The sequence below is a fragment of the Esox lucius genome, chromosome 3 (assembly GCF_011004845.1).
Source record: "Esox lucius isolate fEsoLuc1 chromosome 3, fEsoLuc1.pri, whole genome shotgun sequence".
In the NCBI taxonomy this organism is placed as follows: Eukaryota; Metazoa; Chordata; class Actinopteri; order Esociformes; family Esocidae; genus Esox; species Esox lucius.
The window spans coordinates 16,717,254-16,739,278 of NC_047571.1; the positions used below are offsets into that span (position 1 = coordinate 16,717,254).

At 39.2% G+C, this 22,025-nt stretch overlaps 1 protein-coding gene across 6 annotated transcripts in view; it reads left to right on the top strand.

The window, feature by feature from the left end:
- The window catches only part of sntg1 (syntrophin, gamma 1), a 49,663-nt gene that overhangs the window by 11,705 nt on the left and 15,933 nt on the right, over positions 1-22,025 (top strand). For 5 of the 6 annotated variants that reach the window (XM_034288528.1, XM_034288530.1, XM_034288535.1 and 2 more), the window contains 11 exons: positions 8,220-8,537; positions 9,315-9,369; positions 12,412-12,546; positions 13,091-13,147; positions 13,357-13,414; positions 13,517-13,560; positions 14,436-14,477; positions 14,774-14,876; positions 15,390-15,472; positions 16,264-16,394; positions 16,822-16,951. In XM_034288528.1, the coding sequence (XP_034144419.1) occupies positions 9,343-9,369; positions 12,412-12,546; positions 13,091-13,147; positions 13,357-13,414; positions 13,517-13,560; positions 14,436-14,477; positions 14,774-14,876; positions 15,390-15,472; positions 16,264-16,394; positions 16,822-16,951 (810 nt within the window). In that variant the 5' untranslated portion in view covers positions 8,220-8,537; positions 9,315-9,342. The remainder of the gene's footprint in view (positions 1-8,219; positions 8,538-9,314; positions 9,370-12,411; positions 12,547-13,090; positions 13,148-13,356; positions 13,415-13,516; positions 13,561-14,435; positions 14,478-14,773; positions 14,877-15,389; positions 15,473-16,263; positions 16,395-16,821; positions 16,952-22,025) is intronic. The other variant, XM_034288531.1, reaches the window with a different exon arrangement.

Sequence of the window (22,025 nt, forward strand, 5' to 3'; positions counted from 1 at the left end):
ATTCTTTTTGTTGGTGAAGTGACTGCATCAATGACTAGCTCTACTATGATCATAATACCCTAGTGATTAAGGTGATACCTTTGTAGAAGCTCAGTATCATTAAATGTTTCCAAAACATCAACCTGATTACAAGGCGCAGCAGCCCTTTAAGGATTGTTTGTGATTTGGTCTTCTTTTCACAGATTTAGGAGCTGGTTTTAGCGCTAAAACGCTTTATTTAATACTCTTAGGCCAAAAATGTAGGCCAATTCTTTTAAGAGTTACTCCTAAATCAGCAAGTTAGGAGCTATGTAACATTCCTGATCTTCCAAGCTCACATCCAAGAGGCTAAGACAGTACTGTATCAGTTCACAAATTACATTTAAAGGTGATCAATGTTAGATGGTGCCTAAATGGAATGCAACTAAGTGCTGTATTTTTTATAGTAGCCAGCATAATAGATGCTTGTTTCTAAATATGATGCAAACCCAAGTGTTTTTCATTTTATTTCATTTTTAAATTCATATTTTCTAAAAAGGTTAAAACGCAGTTCCAAATTAAAACACAAATACAGTAGAATGCACAAAGACATTCAAAACATTAAATACATGACACAAAATCAAGTACTTGCATGAAAAGTTACAAAAGCTACAACTCAGCCAAAGTTATTTCAATCAATCTTTACATAGTGGCCCAATAAATACTAACTACAACTATCAATATACCCTAGTATGGTATATTAACCCTATTGTATAGGGTCCAAGTACAATTGACAGTTACTTTAACACACAGGTCTAAACTGATGCACTGTTCACCAAAATAAAATAAATTATATGCAGAAAGCACTAAGACATTCAATACAAATATATTGTACTCTATATAATGTGGGATAGCTTTGCACTTACCTATTGACATTCTTGAATATTCTTAGTATTGATGTTCCATTTGAGCTGCTGCCCAGCCTCTCTTATGGAAAGGCCATGATTGACAAAATGGTCAATAATTGTGTCACATATTTCATCTAAAACTATTAGGGTTGGGCACCCGAACTGGGTACTTTTAAGGATAAGGACTGAATTACGTTGGTACTACTGAGTACCGATTCATGTAAAATCTGTCGGTGCCAAATTTCTGTACTTGAGGGTGCATCTGGGTGAGAGAGTGGGGACACAAAGAGTAGAGAGAGAGAGAGAGTTCGGGAGGGGGAGAGAGAGTGAGGGAGGGGGAGAGCGAGGGAGCAGGGGGAGTGGGAGGGGGAGAGAGAGCGAGGGTGGGTGAGCTATATGGAATTTCAGTTTTGTGTCAATTTTGCTTTCGATGTTTGGCCATGATATCTTGTCTACTTCGCAATTAATATTTTCATTGTCCATGCACTGCTGGAAGAATCCTTTGGCATGTCCAATCCAACGTGACATTGCTCACTAGTGATGTTTATGACAGCTTATCCATGGGCTGAAAAGCCTGCCTTATTAACAAAGATGTACTTGTGATGATTCACAGCAGCTCATTGTAATTTTGACCCTGTCCAGGGGCTTTCTGATCTACTTCTCTGACTTGCTGTCTACCTTCCATTTTGAAAGTCAATGCCAGTGGTCACAGGATTTATATGGCTATATTGTTACCAGTTGTGGTTACTACTATGGATGGAATTTTATAAAGTTTGTGAAACAGGTCTTTCAAGAATCTTGGTTGTACTCAGTCAGTGTCAGATGCAACTGAGCATCGCAGGAGTCACATAAATATGTAACTATTTTGAAAAACGCGGTTACGTTCAGTATGAACATATCCGCAGTGCTGTTATGTTCAATATCAACATATCCCAGTGTTGTTGGTCCCACTCCCACTCAGTGTTTTTCATTTTCTGTCGATTACACCAAGAACCACTGTAATAAGGTTAAGGAGTGATTAAGGACCAGTACCACTGGGGATATGTTGATAGGGAATGTAATTGCACTGATTTAAGTTCATACTGAACACAATGGTAGTTTACATATTAGTTGTATACAATTGGTCAGATGTGCTTTGAATTATTATTTTTTTTGATAATCTGTTGTGTTTTTGTACTTACCACATGATTGAGTGAATGATACCAAAGCGACTAAAAACACTATAAATCAATGTGGTTAGTATTTGTATTTCATACATATAGTTTGGCTGTATGGCATCAGAACTGGACCATGGAATAATGGAAGAAGGTGGCTTGGTCTGATGAATCACATTTCCTTTTACATCACATGGATGGCTGTGTGCGTTTTCGTCGGTTACCTCGAGAACACATGGCACCAGGATGCACTATGGGAAGCAGGCAAGCCGGCGGAGGCAGTGTGTTGCTTTGGGCAATGTTCTGCTGAGAAACCTTGGGTACTACCATTCATGTGGATGTTACTTTGACACGTACCACCTACCTGAGCATTGTTGCAGACCAAGTGTATCCTTTCATGGCAACGGTATTCCCTGATGGCATTGGCCTCTTTCAGCAGGATAATGCCCCCTGACTCAAAACAAAAAGTTTTCAGGAATTTTTTGAGGAACACATCAACGAGTTCAAGGTGTTGACTTGGCCTCCAAGTTCCCCAGGTCTCAATCCAATCGAGCATCTGTGGGATGTGCTGGACAAACAGGTCCGATCCATGGAGGCCCCACCTCGCAACTTACAGGACTTAAAGGATCTGCTGCTAACGTCTTGGTGCCAGATGCCACAGCACACCTTCAGATGCCTAGTGGAGTCCATGTCTCGATGGGTCAGGGCTGTTTTGGCTGCAAAAGGGGACCTACAAAATATTAGGCAGGTGGTCATAATGTTATGGCTGATCGGTGTATATATAAAGAAAGAACAAATAAAGGGACAGAATGTGCTAAAGAATCAATATGGAAAAGAACCAGCACTCAAGTTATTCACACCAAAATCTTATCAAAATATTCTTATCAGGTAACCTATGGGCATTAGTTATGTTATGTCTAAGGAATTAGCTAAGCTGACAGTCTCTAAAAGCAATGACTATCACTTCATTTTCCCTGTCCCATCACTTACTTTATACTTGACTGAATGAGGAAAGCTACTGGGGGAATGATGGGAGAGGTTTGACAGACCCTTTTTCAAATGAGGAAAAGTAGGAGGCAAGGATATAGGACCTACAGTAGCACAATATGCAACTCCATTACACACACACACACCCATACACACACACTCCCACACACACAACCACACAAACATGGCCTTTCTACGAGTATCATTTGAAAACCAACAGTGTATTTAATTAGTCTGCTCTTGAAGCTAAGAACTCCTCTGTAAATGTTTATTGTTTTTTTTCTGAGGTAAACTTTTGGATTCCAGTCTGAAAACCAATAAACCTGTTCATTTATTTTTCCTAGAGAAAGAAAATAGACTTTTTGAAATCGAGCAGAGACTGGATAAGGATATGAACACTATTATGAAGTAATAACATGGCATGGGTAATGAAATGTTTTAGTGAACAGTCATCTCACTGCAGGGTCACAAGACTGCTTATGCTTGTTCGGTCACCAGTTCTTTTAAGTAGACTCTAAATTAGAGAAATATGTGCATCTGGTTACGATTCCATGAATCTGTAGGTATGAGTATATTTTTGATAAAATACTGTAAGTTATTTTGAGGAACGCATGGAGGTAAACATCACAGATTAGTGCAATGTCAAAATGTGCATGTGCGTAAGCAGTTTTTCAAATTTCAGGCCAGTCACTGACAGTTACTCAATTAGCCCTGTCAGAAGAATATTTCGTATTATAAGTTAGTCAAGCTGTCTAAACTGGTAGTAATCATGGCTGAATGACTACTGAGCATGCAGAGTTTGAAAATAACATCCTGTCCATGGCAAAATGCTCATGTACAATATGTATAATATGCATTTTTGAATTGGAAACATTATTTTGTTTGCATATCCCATTCTTGATGCTGTCACAGCCAGTGGATGAGTCATTGTCCACTGTGACTCTGGATGTTTAAGGTTAACTGGCTTGATTAAGGGCTTAACAACTATTGCTCACCTTATTGTCCTCACATGGATTATTTCAGTTATTGGCCCTATTCTCATCACTGCTTGGCTACTCTAGCCACATAGCATAACGTCATTACAGAAAACCTGCTTAAAAACAGGAACATTTTATCAATTCCCCAAGGCAACATGTGCAGAATTGACAGATAATGAACTTTAACTTACGGTCATGCTTTTAGAATTGAAAGTGTGTTGGCATAGGATGACTGGTAAATAAAAACACTGGATAAACATTTAGCTGTCGCTTATTTGAATATATCTGGAGTTTACATGTTAACAGGGTCTGTTTTCTGAAGGGGCCTTGTCACAAACAAAAATGCTAGGATCAAACATTTTGAGCTATGAACTAATACTCATCTTCAGTCAGTAGTCTTTGGAACACCAGGAGGTTTGTGGTTTTGTGGTATGATGCATTCTGCTTGGTAATCAATCCCAAAGTCTGATTGATACTGAAGCAGTAAGTAAAAAATCTTTAAGAATGGCCATCAAAGCACACTTATGAAATGGGTCTAATAATTTGTTTTCTTATTCATCTCCCCATGTCCTCCCTTTCTCAACCATAGGACCTGCTTATTTAATGAGGAAATTAACATTGTAATTCAAATATATACTCATGGTACCTATGGCTTTATTGATGTCTAAATATTGCAAGGACTTCAAAAAGGTTTAATGCTACATGCCAGTCGTCATTGATTTGGCTGAATTCAGTATGTTTGAGTATATCATCATTTTCTAGGCAAGTTTCCTCCACTACTGGACCAAACCAAACAGCATTTACCTATGAACTGTGACTGCATGTGATGTTGATTAACTAAGAGCTGAAAAGAGCAAATACTGTTTTGATAATTGTATGTGTCATGCCAGTCTTTACAAATAGATGTACAGTGGATAAAAAACCTGGTTATTATTAGGTTTTTATTTTAAATGTTTCCCCCTCGAAGAATTCAGTTTGTTTTTCAGTTGAATTGTTCGCATTATAGGTCACATTAAAAGTGGAAAAAAAATCTGACATGATTTATCTTTGACACATCACAAAAACCTGGCATTTTAACAGGGGTGTGTAGACTTTTTATATCCACTGTAAATATACAGTATGTCAGAGTTTGTGTCTGCAGTTTCTAGGCAAGGTGATGTCTTCATTAGCCAAAGCCTTCGAAGTGACTTTCCCTAATGTTGTGTCAAAGCCAGAAGTGCTATTTGAGAGGCTCTGTGCATGGAATTGGTTTCGGTGGAAAGATCTGATGGCGTGCCTACAAGTTGCGCTGACTCAACATAAAATGTACAAAAGGTTCAGCTCAGTGTGTCTGACTGGGATTGTTGCAGTGAAGTGCTTGTACTTGTCTGTTTGTTCTCAAGGGCACCTGCGAGAAGCAGGTCTCATTCGTCTTTAAACATATGAAAAACATTCCCTAATTTAGAAGATAATTTTAGGACTTAGATGTCCAGGTGTAGAAAATCATTTTTAAAGATTGCCTGAAACATCAGAAAATATACCAAATTAGTTGGCTACAGGCTCCAGATGGAATGCTGAAGTATAGAGAGACATTACAAAAGCTTTTCCTAGGTAACACTTACCACAGTTTAATTACAAATTTAAGGATGGTTGTTGTTAAAAACCAAATGGACCAAATAATTTGTTTAAAATGCCTTTATTTTGTTTATCACGTATAACTGAAATGCAAATTGAAAACCGGAATACTTTCTGGCCACGTCAAAGATCACCTTCCATCAACAATCTTTTGGTTGTATGGCAGCAGGGTTTCCCTTCCTCCTTTTTGTTCTCCAAGTATTATAGTTAATTTTTATAAGACATAGTTGTATTTTTATATGTATCTGGTGGTTTCACCACTCACAGGATGTAATCTTTTGTGGGCAAATGTGATGTGCTGCGGGTGTGTGTTTAGTGTAAGATTAGAAATGATACAGGCTCAATAGGATCTAATTACCTATCGATTAATCTTCCAAATCTCTGCTCAATTCTTTTCATAGCATTTGCCCTTCCAGAGTGTTTCATATGGATTAACTTAGGTGACTTTACAAAGAAGATTTAGTTCAGATATATTGATATATAAGACATACTGATTAACCTCACTGTCTGGCTTCCACCATATGGCTGTCATCCCAAATTACAACATTGATTAATAATAAATCCGTTATGACAACATCAAGGATATGGATAAATCAACTGATACACCACAGAATACTTGCGTTGTCTGCCTACGTTCAAAGTAGTTACTCATTGTTAAGTTGAATTACAGTGGAATGTGTCTTCATGTGTATTAGTAATTATTGGGTATTTCATGTGAACCGGTAATTAATGTGCGTTACACATCCAGACAACCTGGTCCTAATTTCAAGGTGTCTGGAAGTGCCGTCCAAATGGGAGGATGAACACATGGAGGACACCACAGGAGCAGTAGATGTTAAATCTGTATAATGTAATCAGGGTAGGGAAGGAACAAATGACATGTAATGGCGCACCATCAAAACATTTCACATTCTGTCCTGTTGATCGCCCATTACTGGGTAATTGCTTATTTTGTATTCAAACAGGTTGAAATAAATGTTCACAATTATTTTAAAAACATGGCCCCTGGTCAATCAGACACTTGTTTGGGCTCTATTAAGTTATTGTTTGCTGCTTTTTAGCAGTTTCACTCTCGTTTAGGTCCTCTTAGTAGTGGGAAATATTTAATCATTGAGCAAGATTGATGTTTTTTTTTTCCGGGTCTAGAAAACTACAACCAATGACATCATGAGCAGGAATGTAATGTGGTATAGGGGGTTCCACTGGTCTAAGAAGTTGCCTCCGATACACATGTACTGTATCAGCATTGCTTTCAGTATGACCCACTACTCTTTCGCCCAAAATCTCTCTTCTCCTACCCCGCTGCCTATCAAATAAAGCATAAAAAAGCTTGTGTCTGCAGCTTTTCATGCCTCACCCAGATGCATTGCCCTATGCCCAAACCTGCACAATTCAGCTCTGGAATCTTCGAGATCCTCTCAGTGTTTTGGTAGTTACGTTAGATCCAAACCCTCAACTAATTATCTTGGGAGTCTTCGAGGCTCTGGGAAAACTGAACACAACCCAATGACAATGTATCTCATAAGCCAAGTTTACACTTTGCATTAATATTTGGGTGTCATTATCTTATCAAAATGATCCGATTACGTTTTGTTTGATATGGTAATAAATGTCTTTTATGTGCCCATTGCATCTGCACAATGAAAAGATTCACTGGTTCCTCGTATGTTAATTATTCCAGTCTGCCTTTGAACTCCACTAATGACAATAGGTGAAATGGACAGAAAACAGTAGACTTTTACAGTCAGATGTTTTATCCTATCATCACTGTCACTGTAACGGTCCACAATCTCTCCCATTCTCAAAAGACTCACCACTCCAAAAAGCTGAGCATCTGGCTGCGTGTAAAAAATATAATTAATGCAAATTATTCATAAACCATTATTCAACACACCACAAATTGTTGACCAGCCCGTTCCATTTTCCATAATGAATCAAGACCGTAGTCATGAATTGCTATCAATATCACAACATGGGGTTGAAATAATAGCCTTGAATATAGAATGGAAAATGTACATAACATGACAAGGTATCATTTGAACTGTGAATGAAATGCGAGTTGAAAAGGGGTCTTTATGGAATGATCACTGAAACAGATGGCCATTGCAGCCCGACAAATATCATGTCAACCAAAATGTGCTAACAAGAAGACAATAACTTGTGCTGAGATTTCATTTGAAACACAACAATACTCCTCTACAGAAATGTTCATGCCTGGCCTACAAATGACGGCTACTGTAAATGGAAGAATTTGAGTTAATTGCTCCAAGGTATTTATATTATTGGACCCAGGGGTACCTACAGCCTGCAGCTGCTTGGTCGCAAACTACTTTCTGAAATTCACCCACTGCACTTGTTAAACAAATTGCCTCTGTGCATTCTTCCCCCTTACCCATACACTGGTCTGGAATACAAGCCCCTCGGATCACTAGCATTTGGCCGGTCTTCAGTCTTTTTGCATTGTGTTTTGGTACCATGACGGAAGCCACCAGGACACAGACCCTGTGGGTTATTACTGCTGTGCCGTAGTGTTTTGGGATAACCCCCTTATATGTCTTCACAGTCTAGTTTTCCACTACCACAAATATGAACTAAATTGGGATGTTGTCTTTTAATCTCAGCTCTTGTGATTCCGGATGTGAGTGGAACTGCTCAGGTCCATTGGGCTCCCTCCCTAACCACCATAAGTGTTGAGACAGTGCCTGGGCCACGCCAACCTCCACTTGCAGCAGCCCGTGCACCAGCCAGCCATTGCCCTACGGCGGTCTAACACCAAGGAGATCACAGGTCAGGCTCTGACACCAGCTCCAGGTGGAGGGCCTTTATTCCCCCACAGCCATGCCCAGGAAAACACCTTTGCCACGGGTAGGATCCGTTCTCACTTGCCTGCTTAATGGCTAGACCTCAACAGACAAAGAGCCGGGGGCTTTTCTACTGAGGTGAGCATTAGATATGGTATGATACAAGATATATACCCACCAAGCATAATGTTGTTATACTGTAATTCCCTTTCAAGGATAGTAGTTTGTTCACTGCTGAATTCAGGTCTAGGGAAACATGTTTTTCTGTTTATCTTCATCCTTAACCTTTGGCATTTATTCATGGTTCTATGTTTTGAAGAAAAAAAGTTACTAGCAAAGAAAAACACTGTACTACTTCTACTGTGTCTTGTATTTGGGTCTGTAGAGTGTATTAGCATCACAGGGCTACAAGGCCAGTCCTTCTGAGACTGGTGTTCAACAGCTTTGGTTGTTGCGTGTCTCACTGTTTTAATTATTACTGTAAGAAGGTAACGGATTTGGTAACACAGTCAGTGTGGTGATGGAAGCCATGGATTCCATATTGAAACATTTATCAGGACAGATACTTAGGCTCTCACCTTCAGCTTATGAATTATTCATAGACATTTAATGGTCTATGGTTTTCTCCCTGATTAGTCCATGGGGTTCTGTACAGGATTGTACTTGAAAGTGAAATTGCAAAGAAAACCTATTACTCTGGATTCCTATTGTTTGGTCCCATAGGGATGACAAGGCAGTAATAAAAATAGGCAGACCATGCTGGTAGGTTTGTGTTTGCATTAAGTGGTAACTGGTGCTCCATGCAGTACATGGACAAACTGTCATATTACTACAAGTGAGAAAATTCGTTTAATTGAATATCTGATGGGTATTTTGTTCAGGAAGCTATTTCAATTTTCTCTCCTCTTTTGACAGGGCAGTTTCCCTCACTGTACCATAGCACATGGATTTCAAGACTTCAAATGAAGAGGTAGCTATAATTTCAGTTGAATAGATTTTTATCCCTCAGCATTTTACAAAGATAATAGGAGCAAATTGGACTGCCACAGCAACTAGCTTCATGTCTTTTTACTTTACAGTGTACTCAACTGCTTACACATGTTAACCTTTGCGCTACAATAAGTGCCATTTAATTATAAGAATGTATCACTCCCTTAGGTAGATGAAAATGTGACTGTCCTTGTTGCATATCTTGTGCCTGGTGCCTTACGCCTTCAGCGTAATTTGTAAATGTACACAGACAGTATCTGATTTGAGTTGATGATAGAGATAATAATGGAGCGAATTGGGCTGGTGGGGTAATGATAAAACACATGATGGGATCAGAGATAAGGGTAATTACATAGATGCTCTACAGCGGGTCAAACAATATTCATCCGAGCTGGGTAGAGTAGGAGCAGCTCCTGACCTACCCAGGGCTACATCATAACACTGATTCTCCTGATTCTCAGGATAATGAGAAAGAATTCCTCCAATTAACCCCCCTTCTCGCTTTCCCTCTTGTCTCTGTTTTTCTCCCTCTCACTTGCTGTTTTGTGAGACACACACACACACAAACAAACACAAATGCGTATATGTGCACTGTAATTGTCTTTCTTCATTTGAGTTGTGAGGTTTAACTGTGTGGATATATTTAACCCTTGTGCGCCCCTCAAATTTACTATCCTTTGGACACCTTTGTGGACAAAAATGTACACGTACAATAAACTGATATAATATATTGATACATTAATATTTCTTTCAGCTTTTTTTTTTCATAAATCTCTTATGGAATGTATGTTAAAGAGTTTATTAATTCTCTAATTGAAAGGGTTCGTATGCCGAGCTAGTGTATGTCATTTTAGAGCTGCAATGTAGCTTCCACTCCATGACTAAGCGTGTGGCTACCACGCAAACCTTCCTGGTTGTGTCTTGATGGATGTATCCTTCTGTGACTCTGCTGCGTGTGTCGCCAAGGATACAGAGGGACATTGCTTGCTTGGCTTTACATTAGTAATCATGTCAGGTGAAGGTGCTTCTTTTATTTAGACTTAACTGTAGTCTCAAGGACAGGGCACGCATTGCAATTAGCTGGTGGGTGGGTTTATCAGAATGCTAATTTATGTGGATTTGCATGTTTTAAATGGATCACGCATATCATGATTTCATCCCTTCCTCTTGTGTAACACTGTATGCATATCTAGTGACTAGGCATCATTTATGGAAATCTTTTAATATAACACAACTTTAAATGAATAGAAAAATTAAGGATTCACTATTTCATTGAAAATGTACTCAGTTAAGTTATTGTAATTATTGTTTTATATGGTCCCAGATTAAGAGGAATATAATTGTAGAAATATCCTTTTTGGAAAGGTAAGACATCTTTTTTTCTTATTTTTTAAGGCAGAGGTTTTTACAGGATTAGTGGGATTCACATTAATGATTAAGAGAAAAACAAATGGATCTCTTCCTGGAAAAAAAAAACAGTCAGGGCCTTGGTTACATAAGTCTGCACTTTTTGGAAGTACCTTTTGCTTGGCATAAGGCAGTAAGTGTGTTTGGAAGGTGTCTATCAACTTACAGTAGCACACCTGGATTTAGCCATGTTATCTTCTTTGCAGAAGAGTTCAAGCTCAGTCAAATTGTGAGAGGATCTTCTGTGAACAGCCTAGATCAGTCCATAGATTTTCTCTAGGATATCGTCCTTTTGATTGTCCTTTTAACAGCAGGTTTTGAGCCAAATTATCTTGATATTTGGAGCTAATTATCTTCTCGATCCTAACTGGAGCCCCTGTCCCTGCTGAAGAGAAACAGACCCATAACATAATGCTGATGCATCTGTGCTTGACCATAGGTTTGGGTGATGAGCCATGTTGGTTTTGGGCCAAACATATATTGGAATACATTTTCTACCATGGTCTCATCAAGGAGATTGAATGTTTTCTTGCTTAATGTATGCAGACTTGAATATTTTTTTGTGGCAAATGGCTTCTGTCTTGTCACCATACTCAACAGCTCAGACTTGCACAATGGTTTAAAATGCAGGGATTTCCCAGTTTCTGATGGAAATTCTTGCAGTTGCTTTAAGGTTGATGTTGGCCTCTTTGTAGACTCTTTAATAAGCTTTCTCCTTTGTTTGGACATCCTGTTATTTGCAATGTGTTGGTGGTACCATCATGCCTCCACTTCATAATGATGGCCTTCAGTGTTCCATTATGTTTGTAATGCCTTTGAAATTATTTTCCATTCCTACCCTGATATGTCCTTTAAACGATAAGATTCCTTCAGCTCTTTTGTTAGCTCCTTATGGACCATAGCTACTGTATTTGTGCAGGAACAGATGAAGGAACTCTTGAAGGAACAGATTATTTTAATTAGAGCAAATCAGAATCACTTCAGTTGATGTCAGGTGATGACAAATTACCTTTGTACATTATTTGGTGTGTGATTGGTTAGATGTTAAGACCGTACCAACACCCCCATTAAAATGGCTGTGTACTACTATGTAACCAAGTGACAGTTTTTTTAATTTGTTTTTAGTTGTTGTTTTTCACTTAAATCTTATTGGTTACAACAACTTATTAAAGATGAAACATTGCCTTGATATCAACCTTTACATCAAGATAGTCAGCTTTTTCAGTGAGGATGTGTAGACTTTAGATATTGCCTGTATGTCTCTAAGCTATGCAGCAAGACTACATTTCTTCTTCTATTAACATTATCATGAATATTGATATCCTTTGACGTAACATGCAATGTAAATTAAACCCTTCCTTGATTACTAGATAAACTTTATTTCATTTCAGCTTTAATTCACATAATATGACTGCATGCTTTTATGTCACCATTTTGAAATTAACAGATTAAGAAGAAATAGATTACTACATTTCTGTATTATTATTATCTCTGTCGTTATATCATATTTCTCCAGTGTATTTCTAATACATTGTATTTAGATTTTATGGACGTTAATCTGGGCAAACTGTAGAAGAATGATACATAATTTTTCCACTTGGAATTTACTTTGCAGATAAAGACTGGGGTTTATCTGCTGCAAGATGGTAACGAGGAGCCTTTCAATATTCGACTGCACTTGGCTAAAGACATTCTGACGATTCAAGAGCAAGATGTCATCTGTGTGTCAGGAGAACCATTTTATTCAAGTGTAAGTACAGTAATCTGCCCTGCCCATCAATTAAAATATGCATGAATAAAACATGACAAGTAAGATGCTTAATTTCATTGGTCCATGCTTAAGCGTGTCTCAACTCCATTGGTCCTGCATACATTCCCTGTTCTTTTTTTAGTCCAGTAGTGGGTTTAACCGTTGTCCTCAAACCAGGTCTAAGCGTTTAATGTGTATGTCGTGATGCACAGAAAAACAAGGAACACTCCTGTCTCATATTAGGTACCATTTAAAATGGACATTTCTCTTTTTATTACTATTGGATTTCAGCTATGTGGTTCATGCATTTAGATTTACAGTATAAATGCTTGACTCTTAAAATATGAATTGGGTGCACAAAGTAAATAGCCAAGTGGGTACATTTCCGCAGCACATGAGACATGCATGATTGTAAAGTTTGACGCTGTTTTGGTCCTGTGTTCTCCACACACTCTAAGCATTGTAAAGGGAACGCATGTTCAGATGCTACGAGATTGTTTAGCTGAATCTAAGTATCTCAACAATAAACACTGATTCTTTGCAGGAGAGGACTGTAACGATCCGAAGACAGACAATTGGAGGTTTTGGTTTGAGCATCAAGGTAATTAAGATCTTTATCGATTTGTCTGTTTCTTCCTATTCTCTGTAAATGTAATGTCACCAAATGCAATTGATCTTTTAAAGCCACCATTGATTCATAACAGTAGACTAAAGGCAATTTAGGAAGACAACCATATTTCATTTTTTTGGTAATATTTTCCTTTATATATTTATGCAACAATTGTTGTAACTATTGACTTCAAACCCTAGGGAGGCGCAGAGCACAAAATCCCTGTTGTAATATCGAAAATATCAAAAGAGCAAAAGGGTAAGCCATCTTTGCAAGTTCTTTGTTTCCATTTTGTTTTGCATTATATAATATTGGACTGGTTTATTCACCCAAACATAATATGTATTATACTATCTGCAGCCGAACTGTCTGGGCTGCTGTTTATTGGTGATGGAATCCTCCATGTAAGTAATGATGAAAACATTTGTTTACTCTTAGTGTTATTCAAATCATATCAGAATCAAATCATAGGATTCTTTTGGTTTGCAGACACAGTGAAATGTTAAGCCAAATGCTCAAGTTGCCAGCTCCACATTGTAACAGAACGTCAAACAATATCAGGACAATTTAAAAACTGTGAATGTCAGCTTTCATTGTTTTTGCATCAATTCTGTTTTTCATCATGCCAACCTTTACCCACGCTGACAAGTATACCCTTGTAAAAATGCCGATGCTGCCAATCCTGGACCGTAGTGACACAGTTTATAGGCTTTATAGGCTGCTTTGTAGCCAGCGTCCCCTTCTACACATCACTGTGCTCTTTACAGCCTAGTTAACTGGCCCTTGCTACATTCTCTACACCACCAGCCTGTTACCAACTTATTTACATGTTCCACTTAAGTAAATCTCTGCATGCTTCTGTAAATATCTGACGCTGGTCACTCCTTAAGTCCATAATTCCATTGCCAATCACTCATTTTAATTCTCCACTGCAAATAACTGGAACGATTACCAAAACACTCTGACGTTCATCACACCTCCCTATTTCAAAAACAAACTAACCAGGCTGCTGTCTGAGTTATCCACTAGTTGAAAATCAAATCTATTGGTTTGTGTGTTTTTGCTAATTGGATGATTATGCATATTTCCCTTCTAGTGGATATTTGTATGTTTGTAGTGCTCTCCTCTTGCATTTGCATGCCATTGGCCTGGTCTTCAACTGGCTGGTTAAATAAAATAAATGAAATGGCAGGATCTGTGTATTGCTGGTAAAATAGCATTTCACTCATAACATCAATTTGATGGATTGGATATTGTACTAACCATCATTTGTTTTCAGATAAATGGAATAAATGTTCGAAGCTATCGCCACGAGGAAGTGGTAAGAAGCTGAAAGCTCAGTACCTCGTATTAAACTGATACTCTCGTAACACCTGCTTATCTTGTTTCACATTTTAGACCTCATCTTTAAAACATCTCATCTGTTTTACACATTCCAATTTGTAAGAAAACTATCAACCTACCAAATATTGGAGACTGTGTAATTCTCCAAAATCTACCTACATCTATGTGTTCTAAGAAGTAACTACATCCATCATCCAGTTATGTTGTTGAAACGAGTAACAGAGGTAAAAGTCCAATGGCAAGATTGAAAAGTCTCCTTTCTGTACTTTCCAGGTGCAGGTGTTGCGAAACGCCGGAGAGGAAGTCACACTGACTGTCTCTTTCTTGAAGAAGACACCAGCTTTCCTGAAACTGCCCCTCTTTGAAGACTGCACTTGTAAGTGTCTTAAGCTTTGTGTACACTGCAGGCCTTCTTTCTCAAATCAATTTGGATTTTCTAAACTGCAAGTTACAAGTTTAACATATTTGTCCATTCTGACAAAAATATGCAATGAGGGTTTGCAATGAGGCTTGAAGTATCTGATTGCATTTAGCTTTTTGTCTGTTCAGACCGCTGGCAGAAATAACTACTCTAATTCACGTCAATAAATTGGATTTGGGTCACGCAAAAGAAATGACAGAAAATAATAATGTCATCCACATCATCCACACGTGGATTACCAAAGATGACGTTTCATGCAACGTCTGACTATTATTTGACTGATATTATTACCAAGGAAATACCTGAAGGGACTATGGATGTAAGAGTCTGCTGTGTGATAAAAAGTTGTTTTGTTTTAACTGGAAACAGAGTTTCCCAGAAATGTTCCACTGAATATTGTACTAAGGCTAAAAAGAAGATGTGACTTATAAATGATGAATACCTTCTGGATGTCATTCTCCTTCTCAGGTGTCCCCAGTGACCAAAGCAGTGGAACGTCCTCCCCTCTGTGCGACAGTGGCTTACACTTGAACTACCATCCTAATAACACGGTACAGTAGTGTTATGTTAAAACTCCAGGCGGAATCTTTCACTCTACAAATGGTTGCAACAGTGCCATTTGTTGGTTGTGATCGCGCAGTGGCATTCACAGTGAGAAGGTGGCAGTGAAAGTGCTTTGAAGCTTTTCTAACTATTTCTCTGGGTTATATAATAAACTAAAGATATTCGGTAGTTCCACAAGGGCTACACTTCAAAAATATTTTAGACTTATTTTCTTTATGACAAATCTTTGGATTTGAAGTGTTATATGAAATGTAACAAACTTTTCAAACTTTCAGCTTAAAAAGGAGCATATTTTACTCCCTATCAAATACACCACTGAGAAATTAAAACAGGTTTTCTGCATAATTCCCCCATTTTGGGGTGACAAAAGCAAAGCCCTGTTATTAGGCAGATATGCTTGTTTGCGATGTTAGTGATTACGCACGAGAGCTGTCAGTGGCTGGTTTAGGACTCTGGAGACTGACGACATGAAGACAAAAGTGTCAATGCAATATAACCTAACGGTCACGAGGCGCATAAATCTAAATAAACTGATCCGAGACAGCCAAAATACTAGGTTTGCCGGAATCAACAGTTTGGTTCATAAAGAAGAAAAACAAATGTGATCTCAGCTAGGGTGGTGGGTGGAGGGGTGTTTGGGCTAAGGTGTCCAAAAACATTTGGAGTTCACCGAATCTAGCATCTGCTGCTTACATATCTTAGTAGGCCATGGGAGACAATATTATGTATGTTTCAAACGATGAGGTGGTCTCAACTCTGTCTGTATAAACCCCTCCAGGACACACTGTCCTGCTCATCTTGGCCCACGTCCCCTGGGCTCCGCTGGGAGAAGAGGTGGGTGGACCTGCGCCTTATCCCTCTCCTCCACTCCCGTCTGTCACAGCACATTCCTGGCTCTGACGTCTGCAGGTAAGCGGGGCCGAGGTAGGGGGACCAGGCACCGTTCATTGTCAAAACACAACCGAGGGCTATTATCTGGCACACTGTCACGGCTGCTGAAGGTTCAGTGGCCCCTGGGCCTCGGCTCTTTCAGAAAGGTCCCCCGGTGAAGAACTTTGGAGGCTCTGAGTTGAGATGACATGTCTCCTCTAAATACCTTGAGACTATTTAAAAGTCAGCCATTGGCAGCTATGACAGTGATCCCTCCATTTGCTTTAACTCCTTCTTGGCTGTTTTTACTTATTTCTCTTGAATGTACAGTAATAGAACTGATTGTTCATGGTTCATCATAACATATTGACAGAAAAGCATCTTGCAAGACCCAAGCCTAGACCGCTACAATGATATCGATATAAAATTAAACTGGTGTGCATTTGTCTGATCCTGATATCTATAGGAAAAATGCTTTTCAAGTCGTAGCCGTGGATGGGGTTTGCAGTGGTGTCATCACATGTCCTACTGCTGAAGACTGCCTAGATTGGCTCCAAGCAATCGCAAGCAATATATCAGCGCTCACCAAGCACAACGTGAGTAAAATCAAACCAACCTTACACTGGGAACCGAATACAGGTGGAAAATGGACCATTCTGACAGTAATCGCCCACACTGGAATGTGATGGCTGTGAAGTGAGGCAGTGTGTTCATGATGTAGGAGCTCAGGCTCTATACTTCACAGTCCTGTGTGGGTTTACTGGGCAGCCTTTTTGAACTTGCCCTGCATGTGGGATCACTAAACCTTGTTGGCCACCTATTGCGAATGTCTTGATGCCTGAGTGAGAGAGAGGCTGGAAACTAGGAGGGATTTTAATTTCCATATTGTTCTATAACATTTCCATATCCTAAAACTCTAGTCGTGGACAGAAAGTTGAACATTGTTGATGTACAGTTACAATGTGACATCATACCCTGCTCTCAACAAAACGAGCCTATGTAACACCTGACCATAATTACAATATGTCTCTCTAAGCTTTCTTGTACCAGTCTAAAACTGTAGGATTTCTTTTCATAACCTAACCATTTACAGGTTGACATTAGCTTTCAAACCATGACCATCTGACCCAGATGCAATATACACAGAGCAGTTTTTAGACTGTAAAGAACAGTAATTGTGTGATGTCGAGATGTGGGGTTTGTAGTCCAAATGAACTACAAGTGTGCTTGTTCACATTCTTTAATGTCACAGTTAGCTCAGAAATCACCTCATAGTCGAAGACTAACTTTGACAACTTTGGAGAAGTGTGTCCACTAGGAGACACTAGTTTCTTTCAGTCAAACCTTGTCTTTTCTTCTATCTCCCACCTCACATTGTCAGGAATAGTCTGATCATATTACTGCTTGTATGCACAGCGTTTTCAAATGTTGTTATCTATGTGGTGAGGAGTAGAGCCCATTCAAAATGCCTATAAAAGGGCACTGGGTTTTTAGATGGATTCAGTCATGACAGGTGGACGAATGTGTTCTCACCTTTGGTCTTGTAATTTCCCTATAATATTCAAAATGTTCCCTTTTAATTCTTGCCATGGTTATTTTTGTGCATTTGTATAAAACGTTTCAAAGTATTCTTATTCAATTCCCACAATGGAAATATTTCTATGACTGTTGGGGTTGTTTCCTCACGAATCACAATCAGAGCATTTAAAAAAAGGAGTCTTAGGTAAATGTTATGATTTATTGGAAATGCAGTATGATTTCAAAACAAAATGACAAAAAACGCATTGACACTAGGTATATCTTATATATCTTATATCTTATCTTATATATAAGCCATGGGTTTGATTTTGATAGAATTTGCAATAGAACATTATTACTAGAGTAATGTGAATTAAACATGGCTGTAAAAGGGATTTAGTAACAAAACACAGCAGTTGACGTGTAACAATGTTGTTTAACAATGGTGTTAAAAAACTACTTATCAATACATTTACACCACCATTCAAAAGTTTGGGGTCACTTAAAAATCCATTAAATAACATAAAATGTATCAGAAATACAATGTAAACACTGTTAATGTTGCAAACGGTGGCGTTTTTACCAGTAAAGCTACAAAACTCCCTCTTGCTACTGATGTGTTTATTTAACACATCAACAAACAGTGTGGCTCCACAAAACACTTTTAACGACAGAGCGACTTGCTTATACCAGGTGTTGTACTACACATACTGGAGAGAGAGAGACATTCTTGTGTAACTGCTCTCCTTCTCTCTCACACACATGTCACATTTACAAACCTAAATTAGGAATGCAACCAAGCTCAGAACAAATGTGTCTACAGGACCAAACGTGAACAGCAATGAGCTCAACACCACTGAAGGCCACAATGAAGCGGAATACAGATCCATTCTATGACAACAACCTAAATAGATAAGCATGGACACACTGACACTCATCACCATCTATATCAATCGATCCAGCACAAAAATATGACCAATGCACAGACCAGCAGCACAAAAGCAGGATGATAAAATATGCTTTCACTCACCAAGGCTGAGGGCTCACTTGAAGAGAAAGGTGGCCTGGCGGTTCTTCCTCTGGGCAAACTTTTTCAATGAATTTAAGGTGGAAAAGTTCCTCTCTGACTCGGATGTAGTCATAGGTGTTGTTATGATAATTCACCATAGTGACGTCTCAGCAAAAGCCTCCTCTAGGTTGTTTGAATGGACGGATCTTAACAGAGACAGGGCCGTCTTACTAGTGTAAGAGGGCCCTGGCTCGTCTGTTCCATTGTGAACGGTGGCAGCCCATTCATCAGTTTGCTTCCGCATATTCTGGACATTCTCCTTGAAATGGGGGAGCGCACAGCTAATCCCAGATGCACTGATGCTCCGTTTTTGCAGTGTTGTATAAAACATCAACTTCTGGCATAAGGAAGAAAAAAAAATCCAGCAGCTGCAGAAAGGTTCAGTCCCTGAGTTTTTTTTGACAGGCCGTATGCCTGACTTATGGTGGCCTCATCCCATCCTGGTTGTGTGCGTATGTCCTCCATATACAGGAGCAGCGCAGCGCGGTTTTCCCAAACTGCATTGACAGTTATACTCTTAAAGTTCCATCGTACAGCGGGTGGCCTTGGAATGCGTCTCTGTGTTGCCTCAGCAACACGTTTTGGAGCGCCAAAGAAAAAGGTGACAAAAGCAGGCAAATATGCAAAAAGTACCTTCAGGATGCTCATCCTTGCTGAACAAAGTTCAGTGCTATGCTCACCAGCTGAACCTGACCTTGCAGCAGTGAACAAACTGGGCATGTGGGTATGCCTCTTCCTAACACAAATGATATGCAATTTAGGAAGAGGCTAGATTCATAGATAATAAATTATAGGGAAATAAAATTAAAATGAGAAATAAAAATGACATAATTTTGGAGCATCTGCTTAGGCGTACAGAGGCCCATTTTCAGTAACCATCAGTTCGGTGTTTCAATGGCAGGTTGTGTTTGCTAATCCAAGTTTATCATTTTGAAAGGCTAATTGATCACCTAAGTCATATATAAATGAATGTATTTTCATGCTGTGTGTCGTGAAACATCCACATAAGTCCAAATACCTGAGATTGCCCTTGTATTGTCTGTAGTTTACATTATATTGTAATGATGAAGAGAGGAGGCAAGCAAACAAAAACTCCAGAGATAGTATACCTTTACTGAAATAAATTTCCTTGTTTGAGCATCTTTCTAAATGTATTTATTTCTCTGGGTGTGTGTGTGTGGAACAAGTTAGTACTTGAAAAGTGTAGCATATCTAAACTGTTTCTGGCTGATTGTGTGGAACAAGTTAGTACTTGAAAAATATAGCACATTTAAAAGGCTCAACTAAGTCTCAAATGTGTACTATGCTTAATTTCCGTTTTGGAAATCTTTCAAATCTATTTATTTTGTTGTGTGTGTGGAACAAGTTAGTACATTGTTTTACTTCCAGATGGATAATTCAAAGCCCAAGCCAGGAAGGAAATCTAAAAGCTAGACTGGCTGTCGCTGGCTAACACTACGTCCCACACAGATAAATCCTCATTCTGGCCTGGGTGGGTGGTTGGAGCACTGCTGAGAGTGTGGTTATGAATGTTGTAAAGAGCATCTCAGCACCTAGTATTGTATTAGTAGCGTCTGAGAAATGTAATTATAATGTCGCCTGGTGGGGGCAATGTGAGGGAGATCGAGTCTCTACAGGGCTAATGTGGCGTAGGCTAATGTAGAGTGGAATAAGTGAGGGGTCACACTCAGCCCAATTCTGATGAGTCACTGTCACTACAGTACCATGTGGAACACTACAGTGCCATGTGGAACACTACAGTGCCATGTGGAACACTACAGTGCCATGTGGAACACAGTGCCATGTGGAACACTACAGTACCATGTGGAACACTACAGTACCATGTGGAACACTACAGTACCATGTGGAACACAGTACCATGTGGAACACAGTGCCATGTGGAACACTACAGTACCATGTGGAACACTACAGTACCATGTGGAACACAGTACCATGTGGAACACAGTGCCATGTGGAACACTACAGTACCATGTGGAACACAGTGCCATGTGGAACACTACAGTACCATGTGGAACACAGTGCCATGTGGAACACTACAGTACCATGTGGAACACAGTTTCATGTGGAACACTACAGTACCATGTGGAACACAGTACCATGTGGAACACTACAGTACCATGTGGAACTGTGGAACCCCCCCCACCCCCACGCACACACACTTCTTCCATTGTCGAGGTGCAAAGGAGAGGTTTCCAAGGCACTGGACAGGTTTAATCTGACAAACACTGCAGAATATAGCCAACAACCACACTCATATAGTGCTTTATTTTACTCCAGGGCAGAACTCACCGTCTTGCTCGTCCAGTCCGGTGATAAAAGGCATCTCTGCATGACATTGAAAACATTGGCTGCTGTCCTGGATCACAATAAAAATGTGTAATTTTAGAAATGAGATGCTATTAAATTAAAATGTTATAGCTACCCTCTTCCAGAGGAATACTTTGTGTGGAGGCCAGTCAGGTATAATTTGGTGCTCTCTTGGTTCCTGTGAGTGTTCTATTGATAGCTCTGTGTAATAGAAAATGCAGATACCTGGGTTCAAATACTATTAAAAAATACTCAAATACATAATTTGTGCTTAATTTTACTTATGTGGTTTAATTACGAAATAGTATACTCCCATATTTGTGAATCCCTCCCATCTGGCAGTCAAGGTAGGCTAGAGCAGAAAGTCAACCTGTTGGAAAGATTTGAAATAGTGTTTGAACACGGGTGTAGCTGCTGGTACCTGTAATCTAGCAGAATGTTTTCATTTGCAGCCTCACTGCTCTCTCTATCTCTATTCCTCCCATGGCTCCCCAGCTTTATTACAAGCAGAGACTGAGGGAGGGAGAGACAGAGAGAGGGAGGGAGACTGGGGGAGAGAGAGAGAGACAGAGAGAGAGAGAAAATAAATGTGTGTTTGTGCTTGTTGAGGGTATGATAATAACTTCAGAATAATGTTTCATTTCGATGTTAAATAAATCTAACAGGTGTTTGTTCTGCACCCACTTCATCTTTTGAACAAAAAATCTTTCAAGAAAATACAGTAGCAATAACAGTTATTGGGGTCCATATCTGTT